At 47.4% G+C, this 22,551-nt stretch overlaps 3 protein-coding genes across 7 annotated transcripts; all 3 read left to right on the top strand.

Annotated features, from left to right (window-relative positions):
* The first annotated feature begins 287 nt into the window (after positions 1 to 287).
* Positions 288 to 18,465, top strand: LOC116661878 (spidroin-1-like). Its single transcript, XM_032474696.1, has 3 exons — positions 288 to 326; positions 393 to 1,606; positions 17,907 to 18,465. The coding sequence occupies exons 1-3, from the start codon at positions 288 to 290 to the stop codon at positions 17,983 to 17,985; spliced, it is 1,332 nt and encodes a 443-aa protein (XP_032330587.1). The 3' UTR covers positions 17,986 to 18,465.
* GPRASP2 (G protein-coupled receptor associated sorting protein 2) lies at positions 1,620 to 6,277 on the top strand. The gene is made up of 5 exons (XM_032475292.1): positions 1,620 to 1,693; positions 2,235 to 2,302; positions 2,408 to 2,467; positions 2,640 to 2,715; positions 3,036 to 6,277. The coding sequence occupies exon 5, from the start codon at positions 3,360 to 3,362 to the stop codon at positions 5,934 to 5,936; it is 2,577 nt and encodes an 858-aa protein (XP_032331183.1). The 5' UTR covers positions 1,620 to 1,693; positions 2,235 to 2,302; positions 2,408 to 2,467; positions 2,640 to 2,715; positions 3,036 to 3,359; the 3' UTR covers positions 5,937 to 6,277.
* On the top strand, positions 2,642 to 22,290 carry BHLHB9 (basic helix-loop-helix family member b9). 5 transcript variants are annotated; one of them, XM_032475293.1, is made up of 7 exons: positions 2,642 to 2,715; positions 3,036 to 3,096; positions 8,911 to 8,981; positions 11,233 to 11,395; positions 18,476 to 18,576; positions 18,938 to 19,034; positions 19,173 to 22,290. In XM_032475293.1, the coding sequence occupies exon 7, from the start codon at positions 19,321 to 19,323 to the stop codon at positions 21,001 to 21,003; it is 1,683 nt and encodes a 560-aa protein (XP_032331184.1). In that variant the 5' UTR covers positions 2,642 to 2,715; positions 3,036 to 3,096; positions 8,911 to 8,981; positions 11,233 to 11,395; positions 18,476 to 18,576; positions 18,938 to 19,034; positions 19,173 to 19,320; the 3' UTR covers positions 21,004 to 22,290. The 5 variants fall into 5 exon arrangements, with proteins under 5 accessions (XP_032331184.1, XP_032331185.1, XP_032331186.1 ...); XM_032475294.1 differs by lacking the exons at positions 2,642 to 2,715; positions 3,036 to 3,096 and adding an exon at positions 8,606 to 8,759; XM_032475295.1 differs by lacking the exons at positions 2,642 to 2,715; positions 3,036 to 3,096 and adding an exon at positions 8,606 to 8,772.
* The last annotated feature ends 261 nt before the right edge of the window (positions 22,291 to 22,551 follow it).

Below are 22,551 nucleotides of genomic sequence, written 5' to 3'. Positions count from 1 at the left end.
CTTCTCCAAAGAACGGCTGGGGAAACCAGACAGGTGTGCATGCAAGTGGCTGAGATCCAAATGGATTCGAACCCCTGCCACATTCCCTCACTGCCAAAGATGATGGGAGGGTGGAAGTGACTGCAGGAGAAGACTTGACAGACAGAACCCAGGAAGAGGCGCCAGGACAGGCCCTACCTGGTGCCTGACACTGGGCTGTGGGGTGAGAGGCGGGGGGATTGTACGACCCGCTGCGGGTCCCCGACAGGGAAGGGCCCTCTTTCCTGGGCAGCTGCGGGGACCGCGCAATGGCAAAGCGTGTTACCACCGCGAACGAGAAAACAGCAGTGTGGCAGAAAAAATGACGACGCTGGCGCAAACAAGTGGTTTGTCTCCTCAGACCAGAGGTCTAGGGCTGCCTTCCCTTAGAAGAGGGGCAGTGGCTCGGGCTTCGTGGGCGCCCCCTCCCACCTTCCTCCCGACCGCGGCCCCTGAACGTGGAAAGCAGAACTGGGGAGGGTCGCGCTCACAGCCCCTCTCCCATCTGCATCCCGGAAGGATGGCGGGCGGGGGGGCAGGGGAGCAGAGGGGAGGGGAGGGGAGGGGAGGGGGGCGGACACCGAGCAGTCTTGGGGTTCACACACACCGAGGGGCGGTCTGTATCCATCCGCTGCTCCCCTCAGCGCGGCCCCTCCGGACCTCCAGACCCCGGCCCCCACCGCCGACCGCTCGCCGGCCCCACACACTGTGGGGCCAGAAGTGTGGGGGTGGTCGCGGCGCGCGGGGGCCGCGGGGGGCGGGCGAGGCGGGCTGGCGTGGCCCCGCCCCTCAGGCTGGGGTTCCTCCCGGCCCCGCCCCCTCTGGGTCGGAACTACGGTGGGCCTGGGAGGGGGCGTCGAGCCTATTCGTGCCGTATCCCTCCGCCCCCCTTCCCGACACCCTCGCCGCGAGCGGTTGGTGCCGCATCCTGCGCAGCCCCTGCCCGGTTTGGCGCAGCGGCGCGGGGGGCGGGCCGCCTCTTTGCCATTCTGAGCGCACGGAGAGCGGTGGGAATCCGAGTGAGGAGCTCCGACCGGAGGGCCAGGCCGACCACCCGGGCCCTGAGCCTGTGCAGGCAAGTGGGGGTGTCGTGGGGGGCGACGAGCAGCTCACAGCCTGCCCCGCGGACCCCGGCAGCCTGGCGAGCGGGAGGCGACGCGGCTGGAGCCGGTCCCCGAGGGAGGTGCGCAGCTCCGGGGGCGCCCTGGCGCCGAGGCGGCGGCGACCGGCGCGGACGGGACCCGGGGCGCGGGGTCTGGCCGCAGACGCTGGCTGGGATCCTGGCAGGCGAACCGCGCGGCGGCTCCCGGGTCAGCTTTCCGGGCGCCCGCGCCCCGCCCTCGACGGTGTCTGTGCCGGGAGAGGGCTGTGGGGGTGCTGCTGCGGGAGAAATGGCGGAGGGGAGCTGGGGTGGGGGCGCCCGGGGAGGCCGCCGGGGCCGGGTCTGGGGTGGCGGTCGGAGCTGGGGGCCGAGCGGGCGGGTGCGGGGGCCCGTATTCTGGGAAGGGACCTGTGGGTCCCGCGTCCTGGGTGCTGTCCCTTCCCACAGGCGCCTCTTTGATGCCAAAGTCTCCTGTCTGCGCGGTAGGTCTGGCGATTTCAGGCCAAGGGGTGCATCTGTAGAGGAGAGGCTTGAGAAAAACGAAGAACAGGAAACGAGCCTGTATTTCTGAAGGTGTGTGGGGTTGGGAGGTGGGGGTGGGCAGCAGCCATTGACTGGAGACCCGAATGGGGTGGGGTGATTGCGACCAGAGCAAGAAGGCATCCGGGAATACCTTCTAGAATTCCCCTCTAAGGTTTCTACGCACTTCCCTTGCCTTCCTCTCTCACCTCTATCCAAAATTGAGGGTGGAAAAGGGGTTGGGAGGTGAGGGTGAGGGTAAAGTCATAAATGCAAGTACCACTGCACAACCTGTTTTCTAGAATATGCGGGCGCCCTTCCCCCAATTTATGCTGCGCAAGGCAAAGGGATGTGGTACACCTAGTGGTGAATCCTTAGAATTGGGGAAGAGAGAAATGCGAAGAGTGTGACGTCAAGAGATGTCGTTTGTTATTGGGAATGCAGAAATAGCCTAAATAAAATGATAATCTTCTACCAGGAGAATTCTAACTATTTAAAGACAATACATAGATTCCCATCCTTGGTATTGGTCTGTCCACCAGGCGCTTAGTAGCTACCTGGTCTCCTGTCTTACCTTTTCATCTTTTGTCCATAGGGCTGCTGTAAGGCTGGTCACTTCTGCAAGAAAGGAAAGGAGGAAGAGACTGGATCAAGTCTCTGGAGGTTTGTTTGAAGAGGGACAATGCAGGGGATAGCTACAAAGTAAGACTGACAGGTATATTTCATCCAATTGGGTGTTTTTGATTCACGTGTCCTACTGTCTTCCAGATTTGCACACTTCTGCAGAACCCTTTGCCCATTTTTGCAGGAGATGTTAGGAATATTGGGGTAAGTGTGGATTGGGCTGTGGATGTGAGAAGACCTGAGAGCAGGAACCAGGAGACCGGAAACACCAAATTAGACCCTTAAACAGAAAGATGTGTGTGTCAGAGGTCAAAGTACCTGCCTGTCAAACAAGCACTCAGACTCCATTTTCTCCTATATGTTTGCTTATCCATAGGAGGGCCTGCTATCTGCTTAGGGCTTAATACTACTGGACAAAGCAAGAAGAGGAAAATTGCACCACTTAAGTGCAGGTTGGTATGAGAGTGGGTACCACTTTGAGTGGTCTAGAGGACACCAACACAGGTCCAGGAGTGATTAGGGTCTGGTCTGGGTGCTCCTCAGCCTCTCCCATTGCCAAGACACTTTCCCACCATTTTCACACCTCTTTTGTAGCTGGCAAAGCAGTGTGGCAGCTCTGGGAGTAAAGGGTGTGCGCAAAATGAGGGTGGCAGAGAGACCTGATAACCTAACTGTCCCACTAAGCATTAAAGGTCCAGTCTCTCTGTGTGTGTTTGCGTGGAGCGACACAATTGGAAGAGACTCAAAGCCCCATGTCATTCTCTCTTCCTAGATTGATCTCCAGTGGCAGCTCTTGTGGTGTGGGATTTGGGGCTGACCACCACCCTCAACAGGTCTGCACCCACCCGGGAGCCATCCATCTTCCCCCAGCTTGCTTGTGCTTCCTCTTCTCTCTGTCTGCAATATTGGCTGAGGCTGGGCTTGGGAAGGAGGCTGACTGCCTGCTGGACTGGTGATTGACTAACTTTTGTTTCCAACTGTATCACCTGAATCATCGAAAGATTAGAGTGTGAAGATCCAGTACTGTGACAGATCTGTGGTAGAGACTGAGACTGGGATAGGAGTGTTTAACGGGGCCTCCCTTGTAACTTGTACTATGACTGGGGCTGAGGTTGAGCCTAGCGCCCAGGCCAAGCGTGAAAAGAAGCCTGGAGAAGAGGTTGGGGGTGGAGCTGAGAGAGAGAATGAAGTCCCAATGGTGGTCAGACCTAAAGTTAGGACCCAGGCCCAGGCAATGCCTGGGGCAAGGCCCAAAACTGAGTCCAAGTCTGTGGCTGGGGCAAGGCCCAAAACTGAGTCCAAGGCTATGGCTGGGGCAAGACCCAAAACTGAGTCCCAGGCAATGGCCGGGGCAAGACCCAAAACTGAGTCCCAGGCAATGGCCGGGGCAAGGCCCAAAACTGAATCCCAAGTGGTGGCAGGAGCGAGGCCCAAAACTGAGGCCAGAGCAGTAGGTGGGGCACGTCCTAAGACTGAAGCCAAGGCAATCCCAGGGACAAGGCCCAAGGATGAAGCCCAGGCTTGGGCCCAGACTGAGTTTGGGGCTGAGGCCATGTCCCAAACAGAGAGCGTGTCCCAGAACAATGCGGTAGCCTGGCCACTGGTCAGTTCTGAGTCTGGGTCAGTTGCTAAACCTATGGGCCTACCTGTGGATAGGGAATTGGTCGGTGTGGAGACTGAGACCTTTCCTGGCTCCCAGGTTCAGACAGGAATCCAACCCTGGTTCGGATCAGGGGAGGAGACTAATACAGGGTCTTGGTGCTATCCCAGGCCCAGGGCCAGAGAGGAGGCCTCTAATGAGTCTGGATTCTGGTCAGCAGATGAGACCTCTACAATGTCTTCTTTCTGGTCTGGAGAAGAGGCCAGTATCAGATCATGGCCCAGAGAAGAGGCCAATACCAGGTCCAGGCATAGGGCCAAGCATCAGCCTAATCCCAGATCCAAGCCCAGATCCAAGCAAGATCCCTATATTGATTCCTGGTCTGGGTCTGAGGAAGAGTCTGGCAACCCATTCTGCTTGTGGGCTGGAGAAAATACCAATAACTTGTTCAGGCCCAGAGTCAGGGATGAGGCAAATATCAGGTCCAAGCTCCGGACAAAGAGAGAGGACTTTTTTGAATCTGAGTCTGAAGATGAGTACTATAAGGAGTCTTGGTTTTTGCCTGGAGAAGAGGCCAATAGTAGATTCAGGCCCAGAGACAAGGAAGAGCCTAATACTATCTTGAAGCCCAGGGCCCAGAATGATGTTAACAACAGTGATAGGGCCAAACAAGAGTCCAGATGTGAGGAAGACGTCATTATTGGGTCCTGGTTCTGGGCAGAGAAAGAGGCCGGTATGGAGGCTGGGGCTACGGCTATCTGTGAATCCGAGCCAGGGGCTGAGGAGGGGGCCATTGGTGGATCCTTGTTCTGGACAGAGGATAAGTCCAGTTTGGGAGCTGTGGCCAGAGAAGAGGCCAGGCCAGAGTCTGAAGAAGAGGCCATATTTGGGTCCTGGTTCTGGGACAGGGATGAGGCCTGCTTTGACTTAAATCCCCGTCCCGTGTACAAGGCTGCTCCCAGGTTCAGAGATTCAGCTGAGGAGGAAGTTAATGTATCATCCAGGCCCCAAACCTGGGATGAGGTTACTGTTGAATTCAAACCTGGTCTTTGTCATGGGGTTGGCTTCCCATCCCCAAGCCCATTTAGAATTCCTGAAGAAGCAGTAGCATCTGTGTACTCTGAAATGTTTGAGGGAAAGCCCAAGATTGTGGAGGTTACCCCAGAAGGGGAAGACCAGGAGTCTTTGCTGCAGCCTGATCAGCCTGACCCTGAGTTCCCATTTCACTATGATCCGTCCTACCGGTCAGTCAGGGAAATTCGAGAGCATCTTAAGGCCAAGGAGAGTGCAGAGCCTGAGAATTGGTCCTGCAGCTGCATACAATGTGAGCTTAAAATTGGTCCTGAAGAGTTTGAAGAACTCCTTCTGTTAATGGACAAAATTCGAGATCCTTTTATTCATGAAATATCTAAAATTGCAATGGGTATGAGGAGTGCTTCTCAATTTACCCGCGATTTCATTCGTGATTCAGGTGTTGTCTCACTTATTGAAACCTTGCTCAATTATCCCTCCTCCCGTGTTAGGACAAGTTTTTTGGAAAATATGATTCACATGGCTCCACCTTATCCAAATCTGAACATGATTGAGACATTCGTATGTCAAGTGTGTGAAGAAACCCTTGCTCATAGCATGGGTTCCCCTGAGCAGCTGCTTGGATTAAGGATGCTTAGACACCTTACTACAACTACTGACTATCACACACTGGTTGCCAATTATATGTCTGGGTTTCTCTCCTTATTAACTACAGGCAATGCAAGAACAAAGTTTCATGTTCTGAAAATGCTATTGAATTTGTCTGAAAATCCTATGGTGGCAAAAAAACTATTCAGTGCCAAAGCTCTATCAATATTTGTGGGGCTCTTTAACATAGAAGAGACAAACGATAACATTCAGATTGTTATTAAAATGTTTCAGAATATCAGTAATATTATAAAAAGTGGAACAATGTCCTTAATTGATGATGATTTCAGTCTTGAGCCGCTTATTTCTGCATTCCACGAGTTTGAGAAGTTAGCTGAGGAACTGCAAGTCCAACTAGACAATCAGAATGATCCTGAGGGACCAAAAAGCTAATAGGATTAACCACCTGCCTCTGATCAGCCTTATGTTCCCAAAGAGCCCTGAGTAGTGCTTTGGTTTTCAGTCTGGTTTTATGTTGTAACTTATGTTTTTAACGCTGATGTTAACGTTGTCCAATTCTTGATTTGAGCTGGATCATTTTGTGGATGCCAAATGACTATTAGTGCTGAAAAAAATTTGTTGATATTTGTCTTGCTGTCCAGATTGCAGTATTTTCAGTATTGAGCTTTCAATGAACTGAGCCGTGTGTGTAAGCTACCCTGCTATTTGTTGTTTAAACATATGGTTCTCTATTCGAGTCTGTGTTTTCAATAAAGTTCTATGTGAAAATTGGCCAAAGTGACCCTTCTTCAGTTTAAAATCCAGGTGTAGGTACATGGGCACACTTACAAACATAGATAATTAGTAGTATGACAAATAGACCCTCATTGGAAAAATCCCATTCCTGGAGCTCAAGAAGGAAGGGATTTCTGTGGGCTGTGGTATTTGAGGAATGCATCAGAGAAGTGGGACCCGCTTAAATTGGCCACTGAAAAGTAGGATAAGACAACCCAGTAGGTCATTCTTGGAAATGAGCAGTGGTGGTATGAAGGAAAGTGTGTAATTGGAAAATCTGTTCCAGTAGCATAAATGTAACCTATCTGCCTGGCATAAGTGAGACATTTAGTGAGGGTTGCAGTTGGAACGAGGCCAGTTTGAAGAACTAAATTGGCCAAATCTACACATTTGGCAATTCAAAGTACAGGTGTTGCTTCAGTGTCACCAATTAAATGGGGTTAGGAATAAGATTTTCTTTGTGATCCTAGTCCAAGGAAAGTATTAAGGAAATACCATGCAGCTATTAAAAATGATCTATTTATTGGCATGAAATGGCACTGATTCTTTTATGTCCAGTGAAATAGAGAAGAATGTGATATCATCTATGGAAAATTAGATCCCATTTTGAAAATGTGTAAATAGACACAATTTCTATGCAATTTCAGTGTGACTTGCTGAGAAACTTCATATATCCCATATCTAGAAAAAAATATACTATGCTACAGGGTGAAAAAAAAAGTGACAATGAATATATGCATGTTCATGTATAACTGAAAAATTGTGCTCTACACTGGAATTTGACACAACATTGTAAAATGACTATAACTCAATAAAAGTCTAAAAAAATACACTATGCTAAAAAAAGTTTTCAGAGACAGGCATGGGGAGATATAATAATAAGACAGGGTTTTTTCTTTTAATACGCTTACATCTAGTGCCTCAAGTTATAGGTGGACATGTTGGAAAGGATACAGTTATAAATGAATAAACTAAGTGTTAAAAAGAATTTCTAGAGAAACTTACCTAGAAAAGTTGAAAAGGAATGACACTTAAGAAAGACTAGCTTATGAAATGTTTATTTAAAGAAAAGTAAAATTACCAGGGTCGCTAAGTTTATACTATTCTCCTGTAGAATGATGGCAACCTTTTTACATGACTATTACATAAAAAAAAAAAATCATAGCATTTCCTTTGGAGTGACAACAAAGTTCTAGAAGTAGATAGAGTGGTGATGGTTGCACAACATTGTGAATGTACTTAATACCACTGAATTGTACACTTTAATGTGGTCAAAATGATTTTATGTTGTGTGTATTCACAGTAACAAGTGAAAAGATTATGCCATAACTTCAGACAGAAGAATTACAGAAGTGAGGGATAGAGTTATTAGGAGAGGAAATCCAGACTTGTGGGAAATAATCATGTTTCATTATTTTCAGACATGATGAAAATGTTATTTTTGTTTTGTCTGAGGATGCTGTTAATTTTTGAAAAGGTGAAATCATGATTTGTAAATTAGAAATGAGCATATGGAAGATTTTTTTCAACACAGTTAACTACTAAGATTATGAAAATTGTTGAAGGAGATGTGTATATACAATATACACAATACAATCAATATAACAATATACATTCAATTTCATACAAACAAAATTAATAAAAGTGTAACATTGCTGGGTCAAATACAAAGCTGATTAATATCTTAAGGGCAATAAACTGAAACCACTGATGCTCTCTGTTGCACTGGACATAAATCATTTCCATACGTATTGGACAAGACATCTGCAAGTTAACATCAGCCTCTCATGATTGAAAACTTGCTGGATCAGTAGAAAGTAAATCCCAACACTGGATTTAACTAATATCCAGTAAGCTATGCTGTCTTTACCCAATTTTTGTAAAATTTTTCCGGCAGTGCAATATGCTTTTTTCTCCGCCCACCCCACCCGATTCTAGGATGCAAGGTTCAGGGAAGTAGGGCAAAGTGGCAGTTTTGCCTCTCTTCACAAACCACAGGTGTTAACAGAGATCATCCCAGTGGTGGAAATGCGAGTTTGTTTTGCCTATCGATATTTTTCAAGACAGATCCCGGGAGTGTGTTATTATGTCACCCGAGTTTTATACAGAATCAGTACTGAAAGTCAGTTCGTCTCCAAACTCCTCATTGAGCGTTCGTCGCCAGCCCTGTGCTCCTACAGAGCAAGGCCCAGCCTAGGGCTGGAAGCTTGGCTCCGGCCCAGCCTTCCCTCCAGCTCTGTATCTTCAGCACGGTCAGGAGCTTCAGACTGTTCTAGCAAGCAGCTCGAGCCCAGAGGCAGAAGACTGCCATCGGTGCTGCAGGGCTGCGGCAGACAAGCGGCCTGCGCGGTCACGTGGGGCTGACGGCGGGTCACGTGACCGCGCTGTCCCTTGGACGGGCGTAGAGGTGTGTCGCGCTCAGCTGCAAAGGGACAGGAAGGACTTACACCTGACGACTGACGGACGGCCGTGGGAGGAGTGGTAGGATGTGATGGTGTGTGGGTGGGTGTCTGCATGCTGCACTAGCCTGAAAACGAATCCCTCGGGCGCCCAGAATTACGGCACTTGTTGGGAGAGGACACAGTCCCTCAGCCAATCGCGAGCGTCTTAGCCGGGGTCTGTTTTTGTCCAGGAGCTCCAGACGCAGGAAGTCATCCCGCGGGAGGCCTTCGTGGAGGGAAACGGCCGTCGCTGTTGGAGGAGGTAGGTTCGAGGCCGAGAAGTGGCATCCGTGAGGGGCGCTGGCTGAGACTAGATCCGGGTGCAGGAAGTGCCTCGGACCCTCTGTCTCTCTCCCCTGCCTTCCGAACACCCCTGCCCTCACCCCAGGCTCCCCGCCCAGCGCAGTGTGAATCTGTGTTTCTCTGTGTGGGTGGGTGGGGGAGGTGGACACGTGGAGGGAGTTGGCTTCAGGGGAGACCAGAGACAGGGAACGGTGAAGTGGCAATTCGTGAACACCCAATTTGTGTACACTCGTGGCGCTGGCTCTGGAAAGGCAGGTGTGAGGATGGGAACTGTGAGCTACACTCCCTTCCTCCCACCTACTTGGCGCTCACTCTCTACTGTCTGTCTTTTCCAGAAGGTGAGGATAGCTGAGACCAGCTCGAAATCGAGGGAGGGCGCCAAGGCTCCAGGTGTCTGGAGCTGCAAGAGGGGAAGGAACCCCAGTCTGGGTAGCTTTAGGGAAGGGGAGAGAACAGACTCAGGAGGAGGGTATCTAGATGCTTTGGGCCCTTCATATAAGATTTCTCTTTGGGATACTGCCAAGCTTCTCGATTCCGAAGATGATTTCTGGATCTGAGCCCCAGGCAGCAGCTCCTTCCCATCTAGGAACTCAAAAGCTGCTACTCCCCCTGAGGCTCCCTCCTGCTGCTGTCCTGGGCCTCAGAACAGGGTTTTTCTGGGAACCACGTATGGAAACTGCTTTATGGATGGTCTCAGATGTGTCCTCTCTGCAGATACTTTGCTGTCTTCCTTGTATTTTGCTTTCTGCCCACTTCTTAGGACTTGCTCCTTTGGTCTTATCTTAGGTAGCAGCTCTTGGAAAGTCCTTGTCCTCTTTCTAACTGAATATCCCACCTCCCACCCCCAACCCCTGCTCCGGGGATCCACTGGATGACAAGGCATTTTAGGGAAGTGTCACTAGAAAGTAATGCATTTTCCTAAACCCACTCATATCCTTATTTTTATACTCACTATAGAGTTGAAACTATGGGGTAAAACTACTTCAGGCCCTCCTGTTTACTTTTAAAAGCTAGAATTGAGCAGCGGGCACGTGGGTAAGATTATAGAGGTTGAAGCCTCCTACTTCCTACTCTCTTACCCCTGCCTCCTTTGTTATTATCCTCTTCCCTCTACTCTCCAGAATTCTGGTAATGTAAGTATTAGGACCAATGGTTAGATTATGGCCTTTCCCCTCAAGCTTTGTAGTCTCTTGTCTGTGTCTGTGTGCTTTTAGAGTTTGACAAAATGCCTCAAACATGGTGTGGTATAAGAAAGAACATATCTAACCTTCGTCCTTAGCTCCTGGCAGAGCTTCAAAAAAACTTCTAATTTCTTGATTAATAGGAGTATCTTTTTTATGCTGGTGAATGGACTGTAGTGGGTCCCTAGTTAGCTTCAGATTGCAGCTGGTCACTGGAAGGACCAACCACATAGTTAGAGTTGGACCTTTAGGCCAGCAGGAACTCTAGAGAGGGGAGGAGGGCTAGATGTGGGGTTCAATCATATGACTAATGATTTATTCAATCGAGCCTAAGTAATGAAACCCCAGTGAAAACTTAGGGATCAGTGGAACTTCCTGGTTGGTAAACACACTGATATCCAGGGAGAGTGATGTTGCCCTGAATCCATGGGAAGAGGGCATGGAGGCTGTATGCCTAAGACCCTTCCAGACCTTGTCCTATGTGTATCCTTTCTAATAAAACTACAGTAGAACTATAATTCTACATATATCACTTTTAGTGAGTTCCATGAGTTGTTCTAGTAAATTATCCAACCTGAGGAGGTTGTGGGAACCCTGAATTTATAACTGTCAGTCAGAAGTATGGGTGGCCCCCAAGACTTGTAACTGGCATCTGAACTCACATGGGGGCAGTATTGTTGAGGATTGCACCCTTAAATACCATGGAGTCTGATGCTAACTCCAGGTAGTTGGTGTCAAAGGATTGATCTCAGTAGTGTCACACATCCCTATTTTTAGCAGCCACCTATGCATCATACATAAACAAGTTAAAATGAAGAAGAGGGGGAGAGTATGGCTCAGTGGCAGAGTGCGTGCTTAGCATGCACAGGGTCATGGGTTCAATCTTTAGTACTTCCAATTAAAAAATTTTTTTAAATAAAGGAGGCAGAGCCCACTATTATGGGTGAAAAAGCAGCATATGTTTTTGTGGCTTGCGTCTGCAATTTAGATGATTTTTAAAGTTCTCTCTATATTTTTTTTTCTTATCAGAGCTCCCTCAGCCTAGATTTCCTGTTGAGAGTACTGCATTTATATTTGGGGAACTTCACATTGTGGCCCAGACAGATACCTCTAAGTCCCACATGCATCCCAGGGCAGATACATAACTAATTCACGCCTGTGGATTTTTTTTCAATCTCAGCCAAAGGACAGGGTAAGTGTGTTATGTCTGTGCGTGTGCGTGTGCATGTGCGTGTGTGTGTGTTTCTGTGTCCATTCATGAAGATCATTATCTCTGTTCTCATCACTCCTTGGGTAGCACTTGTAAGGGCCAGGATCATCCTTCAATTTTTTCCTGGGGGTGTAATTGGAGTAAATTCTTCATCACTCATATGGCCCTTTTGTTTCTACCCACTTTCTGGATATACAGTATGGGCTATCTCATGTAATATATATCGGGACCGGTTCAGATGTCACCTGACCTACTCTGTTGCTGCTTGGGGATAAAATTAGGGTGCGTTTTTCATCTGTCCAATCATGAATAAATGAAAGTTATATTCTTACAACAAAGCTTACCCTCTACTCCACCTCAATTTCAAAAAAACAAAAACAAAAACAAATTCTGGGATGGAGGTTATAGCTCAATGGTAGAGTGTGTGCTTAGCATGCATGAGGTCCTGGGCTCAATCCCCAGTACCTCTGTTAAAAAAACAACAATGACAACCTTCAGTGGGCTCTCCTGTATAAAGTATGACCAGGTTCCCTATGGAGGGTTTCAAGGCCCTGTGCCCTTCCATACAATTCTACCTTTCCATCTCAATTTCTAACACATTCTTCCAAGTCAGGGCCAGGACTCGAATGAGATAAAGACATAGTGTAAGGTGGCATTCACTTGTGCCTCACCTAGTCCAAGCCCTGCTTCACTCTGTCTGCACTCAAGCCACATTGGACTATCTTCTATTTCCCAACCCAACTATACTCTGTGCTTTACTACTTCTGTGTGTTTCCCCACACTGTTCCCCCAGGTTTCAGTGCTCTCATGCCCTTTCTCTGCCTGTGGGAAACATAATCATCCTTTAGGCTTAGCTCAAATGCTGTTTGAAGTCTTTCTGATACTCTCACTCTTATTCTTTGCCCCTGATAGGAAAGAATTCCTCCATCGTGTGTACTTACACAGTATTTTATTCACCTCTATTTAAGCATTTGTTTTTATGTCATGTACTGGACTCTTTTTATGAATAAGACAGAACTAGTGTTGCGGGGTAGGTAGCACAGAGGAAGAAACTTGGACTCTGAAAGTGTGAATCAAACCCTAGTCTGTCTGACCACAATGCCTGAGCCTTTTATTGCTTTTCATAGTACAGTTGTCCCTCTGTATCCAAGGGGGATTGGTCCCAAGACCACTCACAGATACTAAAATCCAGACACTGAAGTTCCTTATACAAAATGGTATACTATTTGCACATAACCTATGCACATCTTCCCATATACTTTAAATCATTTCTAGATTACTTACAATACCTAATACAATGTAAATTCTATGTAAATATTGTAAATACAATGAAAATGCTACTTAAATAGTTGCCAGTGTGTGGCAAATTAAAGTCTTGATTTCTGGAACTTTCTGGAATCCTTTTTTTCAAGTACTTTTGATCCATGGTTGGTTGAATCCATGGATGCGGGACCCAAGGATACAGAAGGCTGATGATAATTATTGTTAATAGGGTGCTTTATAAATGCCAGATATTCCCCTAAGGGTTCTAAATATATTAACTTATTTAATCCTCAAAACAAACTTATAGAGATGATGCTGTTACTGTTATTGTTCTACACGTGAAGAAGCTGAGGCACAGACTGATAACTTGGCAAGCTCAATTAGCAGAGCTTGATTTGATTAGCAGAGAAGCTGAGAGTCAAGCCTTTCTAGTTTGAATCTGGATCTGGTGTGTGTTACCACTACGCTACATCAATTTCCCTCATGTGCTAATTATCACTGAAAGCTGCCATCATCACCATCACTATCTTCATCATCAGATTTTCTGTTCCTTACAGCTTGTAGCAAAGTACTTTATTCATCATAAAGAAACTTGAACCTTAGTGTTGTTAGACTCCCTGTCTCTTAGCCCCTTCTACCTGTGTATTGGCATACTTCAGCTCTTCCTTCCTTCCCTACTGAATGGTCCATCATGGACCATTGCTCTGCTACCTCATCCTCTAGTGCCTGGCTCCACTGTCCTGGCAAAATCCCAGTTCTTGATAAATCCTAAATAGCCACCTCTTTTTATAGCTTTGTTGCTTAGTGCAGTGCACCTGGGGAAAGTTAACCAAAACTTTCTGACTATATACACTAAATTTATTTTTCTCAACTTCAGTACAGTCACCTAAATTGAAAGCAGGTAACCTTTGATATCTTTACACCATGGATATTTCACATGGGTGCACTTTTACACAATGACTCTCTGAATTGAAACTAGGCATATCTGTGAGCTCAAGTATTTAATGTACCTCTGAACCCCCTAAAAGAAAGGTTGGATTTTTCTGCCTGAGGCATTCCTTTTCAATCTAGAACAGAAGGCAATCACAGTTGTCAGATCTCTAGCAATCATTAGACAAGACGTTCAGAATCTAGTTTTTCTTTAACGTGGAAACATGAGTTCTGCCACTGTTTTTAAGAGGTAGGTGCTTACCAACAGACAAAAGTCAGGAACTATTATGCATTGAGGCATTGTTTTGTGCCCGAGTATACATATCACTTAGCATTGTTCCATATAACAAGGAACTCAACTAAATTTAACTTAGTAAGGAAATTTATTATCCACAGATTGGAAGTTCTAAGGCAAGGCAGCCTTGATGATTGCTTGACTCAGCCAAGGACTGAGCCCTTTTCCACCTCTTTCTTCTGCCATTCACAATATCAACTTCCGTCCTAAGGCTGAAACTTGATGGCTGCAATAATTCTTGGAGTCAAGCAGCTTCCCAAGGAAGAAAAGGAGACAATCTTTACTGATGGCCTTTTCTTATGAGTGAGGACGCTTTCTTCAAAAGTCCTTTTGCAAACTTCTCTTCATGTCTCATTGAGCAGAGTTCCGTCACCACCCCTTCCAGAACCAGAGTACCAAGGGGATGGATTAGCCCTAGATCAAGCAGACTCACCTCTGGAATTGGGATTAGCCTCCCTGTGGTACATTACTACAAGGAGGAGGGAGGCATACTTATGCAAAAGTGACGTTCTTTTAGTAAGGTGGTATGTTAAGCAACAGAGAGTATACAAAGCACTTAGGTTACAGTGACAAAGAGATCAGTGGCGATGTCTTAGCAATTATGATCTCTATGGAACTCTCATCTACTGCTTTCCCCAGCTCATCCCATAATATGACTAGATCACAATTTTAGAAGGAGCCACGAAGGCCTGATACATGCAGATATTTCTGAATATCATATAGTTTCTCATTTAGTGTGCACAAGAATCCAGTGAAGTAGTTATTACCAACCCCCTTTGAGGGATGACTTAACTGAGTTATAAAAACATTAAGTACCTTTCCCAAAGTGACACAAATAGTTAGTGGTAAAGTCTCTATTCAAACTCTGAAGTCTGGCGTGGCTCTGAAGTCTGGCCAAGTTCCCAGAGTAAAGCCCAGAGGAGAGAGTCCTTACTCTACCATGCAGCCTCCTTTTAGAAGGTGCTTCCAGGGCTCAGAAACTGGTCACTCAAGTCTAAGCAAGCACTTAGTAGCAGAGTGCACTGCCTCTTGATGGCGGTGGTGGTGGTGGTAACAGAGATGGCTTTTCTCCTGGAGTTAAGTCACAGTTGCTCAGACCTCACCACTGAGAACTTTGATTTAGGAAGTCTGAATTCTAATCTACAATCAAGGTTAAGAATTTGGGGGCTGAGATGCCAGGTTCAGGGAGCCACATAAATTTTCTATCCCTGGGAAGAAAAAGAGCAAATATTTATGGAGCAGCCAGGTTTTCAAGGGCAACTTTATTCCCAGTTCCGAAGTTCAGCTGAAAAAAAGAGGACAAAAGCTGTGTTCACTGGCCTTTAGCTACCCTCTTAAAATCTATACTCCAGACTGGCCAGACTGACATGTAAAAAGCTTGGAAGTCATTGCTCCTGTACTTATAACCAGAAAAAAAATACTGAACAAACTGAAAATCAGTAACTTACCTTAGAACTGAGGTCATAGGGCAAATGACCACCCCAAATTCTGGAGAAAAGACAAATCCAGAGAGTCATAGCCTATCTCTCTTTACATAGAGCAGAAACTGCTAGAGACATAAACAGGTAAGAACACTTAAGTGGTAATTTTGACAAATTGCTGGAGACTGCGGGTGGAATAGTATGAAAGTGAGAAACTTCTAGGGACCTGCAGCCATAGAGGCTCAGTGGGCTTTACCTCCAGGAACTCCAGCAGGTTCGCACAGTGAAGATCCCCAAAAGATCCCCTCGTGACTGACAGTGGGAGGGGAAGTGTACTCTTGAGAAATACACCCCCAGAGTCTTCTCTACAACAAGGACCTATTCTCCAGTGGAAAAGACTTTCCTAGAGCCTTATCCCAGTTGACAGAAAGGCATTCCTCCTATCTAGCCCACTCTAGCCTTCCATTCTCCTATAAGGGGGAGAAAGAAGCTAAAGAAACACTTCTGAAGGTCATAGTATAGGGACACGCGCCCACAAACGGCAGGAATTTAACCGTAAGATTATAAACACTTCCTCTCCTCCACATGCTAACAGGCCTCCAGGATAGTAACAGTGGAGTGCAGCTAAAGAGTTGCAAGATGCAGGCAGTCTCTGCAAGAAGCAATTAGGGAAGCCCAAAGTTAAGAGGAGATACAAAAATAAGGACACGAGAGGAATATGAAGACTCTGGCACCTATGGCTACAGCAAACATTACACACAGCACAATTGCTAACCAGCTTAACATAAAACTTCTCACTAAAGCTCTATGTACTTCAGTTCTTATTACCCAACATCATATCCAGCTTTCAACACAAAATTATAAAACACACTAAAAGACAAGAAAAAGCATAAATTAAGGATACAAAGCATCAGAACTAGGCTCAGCTATAAAGCAGGTTTTGGAATTATCAGACAGGGAATTAAAAATAAGTATGATTAAAATACGTTAACAGCCCTAATGGATAAACTAGACAAGTGTGCATGCAAGTGGCTGAGATCCAAATGGATTCGAACCCCTGCCACATTCCCTCACTGCCAAAGATGATGGGAGGGTGGAAGTGACTGCAGGAGAAGACTTGACAGACAGAACCCAGGAAGAGGCGCCAGGACAGGCCCTACCTGGTGCCTGACACTGGGCTGTGGGGTGAGAGGCGGGGGGATTGTACGACCCGCTGCGGGTCCCCGACAGGGAAGGGCCCTCTTTCCTGGGCAGCTGCGGGGACCGCGCAATGGCAAAGCGTGTTACCACCGCGAACGAGAAAACAGCAGTGTGGCAGAAAAAATGACGACGCTGGCGCAAACAAGTGGTTTGTCTCCTCAGACCAGAGGTCTAGGGCTGCCTTCCCTTAGAAGAGGGGCAGTGGCTCGGGCTTCGTGGGCGCCCCCTCCCACCTTCCTCCCGACCGCGGCCCCTGAACGTGGAAAGCAGAACTGGGGAGGGTCGCGCTCACAGCCCCTCTCCCATCTGCATCCCGGAAGGATGGCGGGCGGGGGGGCAGGGGAGCAGAGGGGAGGGGAGGGGAGGGGGGCGGACACCGAGCAGTCTTGGGGTTCACACACACCGAGGGGCGGTCTGTATCCATCCGCTGCTCCCCTCAGCGCGGCCCCTCCGGACCTCCAGACCCCGGCCCCCACCGCCGACCGCTCGCCGGCCCCACACACTGTGGGGCCAGAAGTGTGGGGGTGGTCGCGGCGCGCGGGGGCCGCGGGGGGCGGGCGAGGCGGGCTGGCGTGGCCCCGCCCCTCAGGCTGGGGTTCCTCCCGGCCCCGCCCCCTCTGGGTCGGAACTACGGTGGGCCTGGGAGGGGGCGTCGAGCCCATTCGTGCCGTATCCCTCCGCCCCCCTTCCCGACACCCTCGCCGCGAGCGGTTGGTGCCGCATCCTGCGCAGCCCCTGCCCGGTTTGGCGCAGCGGCGCGGGGGGCGGCCGCCTCTTTGCCATTCTGAGCGCACGGAGAGCGGTGGGAATCCGAGTGAGGAGCTCCGACCGGAGGGCCAGGCCGACCACCCGGGCCCTGAGCCTGTGCAGGCAAGTGGGGGGTGTCGTGGGGGGCGACGAGCAGCTCACAGCCTGCCCCGCGGACCCCGGCAGCCTGGCGAGCGGGAGGCGACGCGGCTGGAGCCGGTCCCCGAGGGAGGTGCGCAGCTCCGGGGGCGCCCTGGCGCCGAGGCGGCGGCGACCGGCGCGGACGGGACCCGGGGCGCGGGGTCTGGCCGCAGACGCTGGCTGGGATCCTGGCAGGCGAACCGCGCGGCGGCTCCCGGGTCAGCTTTCCGGGCGCCCGCGCCCCGCCCTCGACGGTGTCTGTGCCGGGAGAGGGCTGTGGGGGTGCTGCTGCGGGAGAAATGGCGGAGGGGAGCTGGGGTGGGGGCGCCCGGGGAGGCCGCCGGGGCCGGGTCTGGGGTGGCGGTCGGAGCTGGGGGCCGAGCGGGCGGGTGCGGGGGGCTCGGATTCTGGGAAGGGACCTGTGGGTCCCGCGTCCTGGTGCTGTCCCTTCCCACAGGCGCCTCTTTGATGCCAAAGTCTCCTGTCTGCGCGGTAGGTCTGGTGATTTCAGCGAAAGAGGAAGTAAGCGAGTAGTTTATGAAGACACCAAAATGAAAAGTTTATGTGCCTCTTAAAATGGCAGTTTTATTGTTTTCCATATTTAGAGCTTGAGCCCAGTTAAATGCAAGCAAATGACAGGGTGAGGGGTTAATCGACTTTTACGGAAAGGATCCATGTCAGTAAATAATGTGGTATTAATCCACCTTTCTCGTTTGGAATACAACATGCCAGCCCACGTTAATATGTTGAGGTGTGGGAATGGCAGTTCAGAATACGAAAATTTTTCTGAAGTGTTCATTTAGAACGCCTGAAGTCAGTCTGCTTCTTCAGTTTCTGGTTCTGGAAACTCAAACCCCAGCCACCTGTCACAGCCCCTCCCTCTTATTTTGCTACGGATGCAGTCCCATAGAAGATTTTGTGGACATCCATTTATTTATTTCCTGATTCTTGACAAGGAGGTTTTAGGGCCTGAGTTCTGGGAATCTGTCCATTAACCTGGTATTTTACTACCGTTGTCAACATATTCTCTTGGTGTTTTGCTAAATGCTCCTCCTCTCTCTGTAGGGTGTGTGACTCTTCTCCAGCTAGTGGACTGTTTTGTGGTGGGAAAGACTTCTCCTGCGGATGCCTGCTTTGTGGGCTGGTTGGCATAGGTGGTGAATGAGGTAGGAACTATATATGTGTGGGGAAGGGGAAAAAAGCAGGGGCATGCAAGATGGTACTGAAATAATAGTCCCCATCTTTTTCACTGCTTGCCTTCTAAATACAGTTGTCTCTGTTCCACTACCCACTCTTGCACCTCATATTTTTGTCCAAGGAAAATGAATGACTTCAGAGTTGAGAGAAGGTGTAATTAGACAAGCTACAGGCTTTCTGGAAGTGGATGGGGAATCGTTTGGGAGGAGGGGACAGGTGGGAGATAATTTAACATGGCCTTGAATATGCAGAAGTATATGTTGTAATGCTTGTCACATTGGGCCATCTCAGTCTCTTCTGTTTTCTCTCTAACTTTTTGTCTATCCATAGGTTTGTTCCTTTATACCATTCTGTAGAAGTCTGCAGGTAGCTGTTCATTTTGAATTTAATTAAGAAAGCGGACAACAGCTGTTCATTTGGATCCAAGGTGAGTGTGAGCATGAGCACCCTACTATTCCACTTCTACTACACAGTCTGTCTTTGTTCTCTCATGTCCTGTGTGGCTGTCTGCATAGAGAAGCACAGTTGGAAGAGACTCAAAGCCCATTTCCTTTTTCCACCTCAGGTCTATCTCCAGTGGTGGCTGTGGTGGCCTTGGAGTGACAGAAGATCATCACCTTCAGTCCAGTAAAAGAGTATCAAGACACTGACCTGGGACACATTGAGGACCAAGGCCAAGATTATAGAGCTATCTATATAACTGGGCTTCAACCATGACTGGGGTTAAGAATGCAAGTAGAAGGAATAGGAATAGAAAGAATGAGAATAAAAAGAAGGCCAAAACTGAAAAAAGGGCTGGTGTAGAGGCTGAAGCAAAGAGGGAGGCTACTGGCGTAGTCAAATCTGTAGCCAAGACCCCGGCCAAAGCAGTGGCCAAGGCAGGGCCTCAGGAAGATGCAGGGGCAAAGATGAAGGCAGCATCTAAGAACAAGATTGTTACTGAGGTGAAGGAAGGAGCCCTGTCAGATTTTAGGCCCAAAGCTGAAGATGAAGCCACTAGATCGTCTCGGTTTTGTTCTGTGGCTGAAGCTAGCGCTGAGTCCAGATCTACATGTAAAGATAAGACTGGTGTTGATACCTTGTTCTGGGCTGGGGAAGAGGCCAGTGATAGCTCCTGGTTCTGGAATGGAGAAGAGTCTGGTAATCATATCTGTGCTAAGGATGAAGGTAAAGCTGATGTTACTCCCCTGTCCTATGCTGAGAAGTTGGAGCCTGTGGCTGGGGCCAGTGGCAAGACTAAGCCAGCGGCTGAAGAGGAGGAGGAAGAGAATGTTATTGGGAACTGGTTTTGGGATGGAGATGAAACTAGTTTTGATCCTAACCCTAGACCTGTGAGCAGGATAATCAGGCCCCAACCTGTGGATGAAATTAATGAGAAAGATAGACCCAAGGACTGGTCTGAGGTAACGATCTGGCCCAAAGCCCCTGCTGTAACTCCAGCAGTGTTAGGCTTTAGATCCCAGGCCTCATCTGAGACAAAGCCTCCTTCGTATATTGTCCTGGCCTCAGCTGAGGAAAATACCCATTCTTTGCCTGCGGCAACAGCGTGCTCTTCTAGGAGCACTCCCTCAGGCACACAGCCTGTCCCTGAGTACGCATTTGGTTCTGACCCTTGCATCCAGACCATAGAGGAGATTAGACGCCAAATCAGGATCAGGGAGGTGAATGGGATTAAGCCATTTGCTTGCCCTTGCAAAATGGAATGCTACATGGATTCTGAGGAATTTGAAAAACTGGTTACCTTACTTAAGTCAACTACTGATCCTCTTATTCATAAAATCGCTCAGATTGCGATGGGGATCATTAATGTTCACCCATTTGCCCAAGAGTTCATTAATGAGGTGGGTGTGGTGACACTTATTGAAAGCTTACTCAGTTTTCCTTCCTCTGAGATGAGAAAAAAGGCAGTAATTACTCTGAATCCCCCCTCTGGAGATGAAAGACAACGCAAGGTTGAATTACATGTTAAGCATATGTGTAAGGAAACCATGTCTTTTCCCTTGAACTCACCCGGACAGCAGTCTGGATTAAAGATACTAGGACAACTGACTACTGATTCTAACCATCACCACATTGTTGCCAGTTACTTTTCAGAGCTTTTCCATTTGCTATCCCTGGGAAATCGTAAAACCAGAAATCTTGTTTTGAAAGTACTTTTGAATATGTCTGAAAATCCAACTGCAGCCAGAGACATGATCAATACAGAGGCATTAGCAGCATTAAAACTCATCTTTAACCAGAAAGAGGCAAAAGCCAATCTCGTTAGTGCTGTGGCCATATTTATTAACATAAAGGAGCATATCAGAAAGGGCTCAATTGTAGTTGTTGATCACTTGAGTTACAGTACACTCATGGCCATTTTCCGTGAAGTTAAAGTGATTATTGAAACAATGTAAAATGAGCCAGAAATAGACTGGTTTGAACAATCTCCAAACTCTAATAGGCTATCTGTTCCCATGTGTAATGTTTTGGTTATTATAGTGTGTACATTATATGTTATGTCTGTAACACAATATTACCTGTGACAGTCTAGGTTTGAGCTAGACCATTTTGTCAAAGTAATATTTTATTGTGAGCTGAAAACTGCTATAGATTTTTGTCTTGTGTAGATGGGGAGCTCTTTACCATTTAACTTAAGAAGATAGCAAACTGGTGCATCGTAAGTAAGCTAACTTGTTAATTAGTATCTGCTTAGATCCATTTGTGGCTTCAAATGGTTAAAAAAGAAAATATCCTTGAATTTATCATCTAGTTGCAGAAATAGAGCATATATACACAAGAAGATATCTAATAGTACACATATTCACATACATACACACACATACACTCGTTGCCAAATGTGCACTCTCAAAAGGCAAAGAAGGCAGGGTTGCTGCAGGCTACTTAATGTGAAAGGAATTACTGTTTTTCCGCTATTCTACCTGAATCAGATAACTCATTCCACAAACACAAATGGCCCTGAATCTCAGATAAAATAAAATACTCATTTTTTTATTTTGCTACATTTGTAACTCTTATATTAGGCTGTTTCATTTACGTCAGGTCATCTCACAGGAGAGGAGGGAGGAGGTAGGTGTAGGGAGGCAACATTTCCTGAGACTCATGTCAGACTCTGTGTTGGCACTATATTTTACAGGTTTCCTCTTCTCACCATGGTCCTCTGAGCTAGGTATTGATATTTTTTATGATTATAACTCATTATTCGGAATCCCCTCCAATGAGGATTAAACTTTTTCCTAGATTCCCACAGCAGGCAGGTGGCATAGCTATTTTGTCTGATAAAGAACCCACTCTAGTTACACAACTTTATAGTCCTCTTTCTTTTTTATGTGGTGGCCTTCCAGGCTCACAGGCTGGTTTTAATGATTCAGTTTTGCTGTAGGTAATGTCTCTGCCAGTCTTGAAATTCTTAACTTCCTCTAACTGCACATGTCCCTTAGGCATGTGGCTATACCTTGCTGGGAGTCAGAAGACAAGTCTGAAATGAGTGTATGGATTTGAGCTGAAGAGAATGTCTCAATGTGTAAAACTATTGGGTTATATGCTTTGAGATTGTTAATTGTTAAGAAACTAAAACAAGATCATACTGTAAATATTGTTTGTAACTTGCTTTCCCCCCCACTAACTGTATGTTGTGATCATCTTTCCATGTCAATAAATAGGCTTCTACAAATATTTTTGAATCTCTTAATGTTTTTCCTGTGCTAACATTTGGTGAATAGTGCCTTAATCTTTCATTGCATATCCTCTTAATGAATAATATGCATAAATTTATTTCTTTTGCAAAAATAGGACTAGAGTATTCTGTAACTTGCCTTTTTGTCTTTTCAATGATCCTCCCAATTTAGTATTATACTGCAATTTAACTTTTTACTTAATAGCTTTACTGAGAGATAATTGACATACATCAAGCTGTACATATTTGAAGTATACAATTTGGTAAG

This window comes from Camelus ferus, chromosome X (genome assembly GCF_009834535.1).
Source record: "Camelus ferus isolate YT-003-E chromosome X, BCGSAC_Cfer_1.0, whole genome shotgun sequence".
In the NCBI taxonomy this organism is placed as follows: domain Eukaryota; kingdom Metazoa; phylum Chordata; class Mammalia; order Artiodactyla; family Camelidae; genus Camelus; species Camelus ferus.
This window is presented reverse-complemented; position numbering and strand designations above follow the sequence as displayed.

Excerpts from the sequence above, each read along its gene's own strand:
- LOC116661878 (XM_032474696.1), top strand. The coding sequence starts at position 288 with ATGGCAAAGCGTGTTACCACCGCGAACGAGAAAACAGCA. Across the intron at positions 327-392 it reads CCGCGAACGAGAAAACAGCA|GGCTGCCTTCCCTTAGAAGA; the intron begins GTGTGGCAGAAA and ends CCAGAGGTCTAG. Across the intron at positions 1,607-17,906 it reads GTCTCCTGTCTGCGCGGTAG|GTCTGGTGATTTCAGCGAAA; the intron begins GTCTGGCGATTT and ends TCTGCGCGGTAG.
- GPRASP2 (XM_032475292.1), top strand. The coding sequence starts at position 3,360 with ATGACTGGGGCTGAGGTTGAGCCTAGCGCCCAGGCCAAGCGTGAAAAG.
- BHLHB9 (XM_032475293.1), top strand. The coding sequence starts at position 19,321 with ATGACTGGGGTTAAGAATGCAAGTAGAAGGAATAGGAATAGAAAGAAT.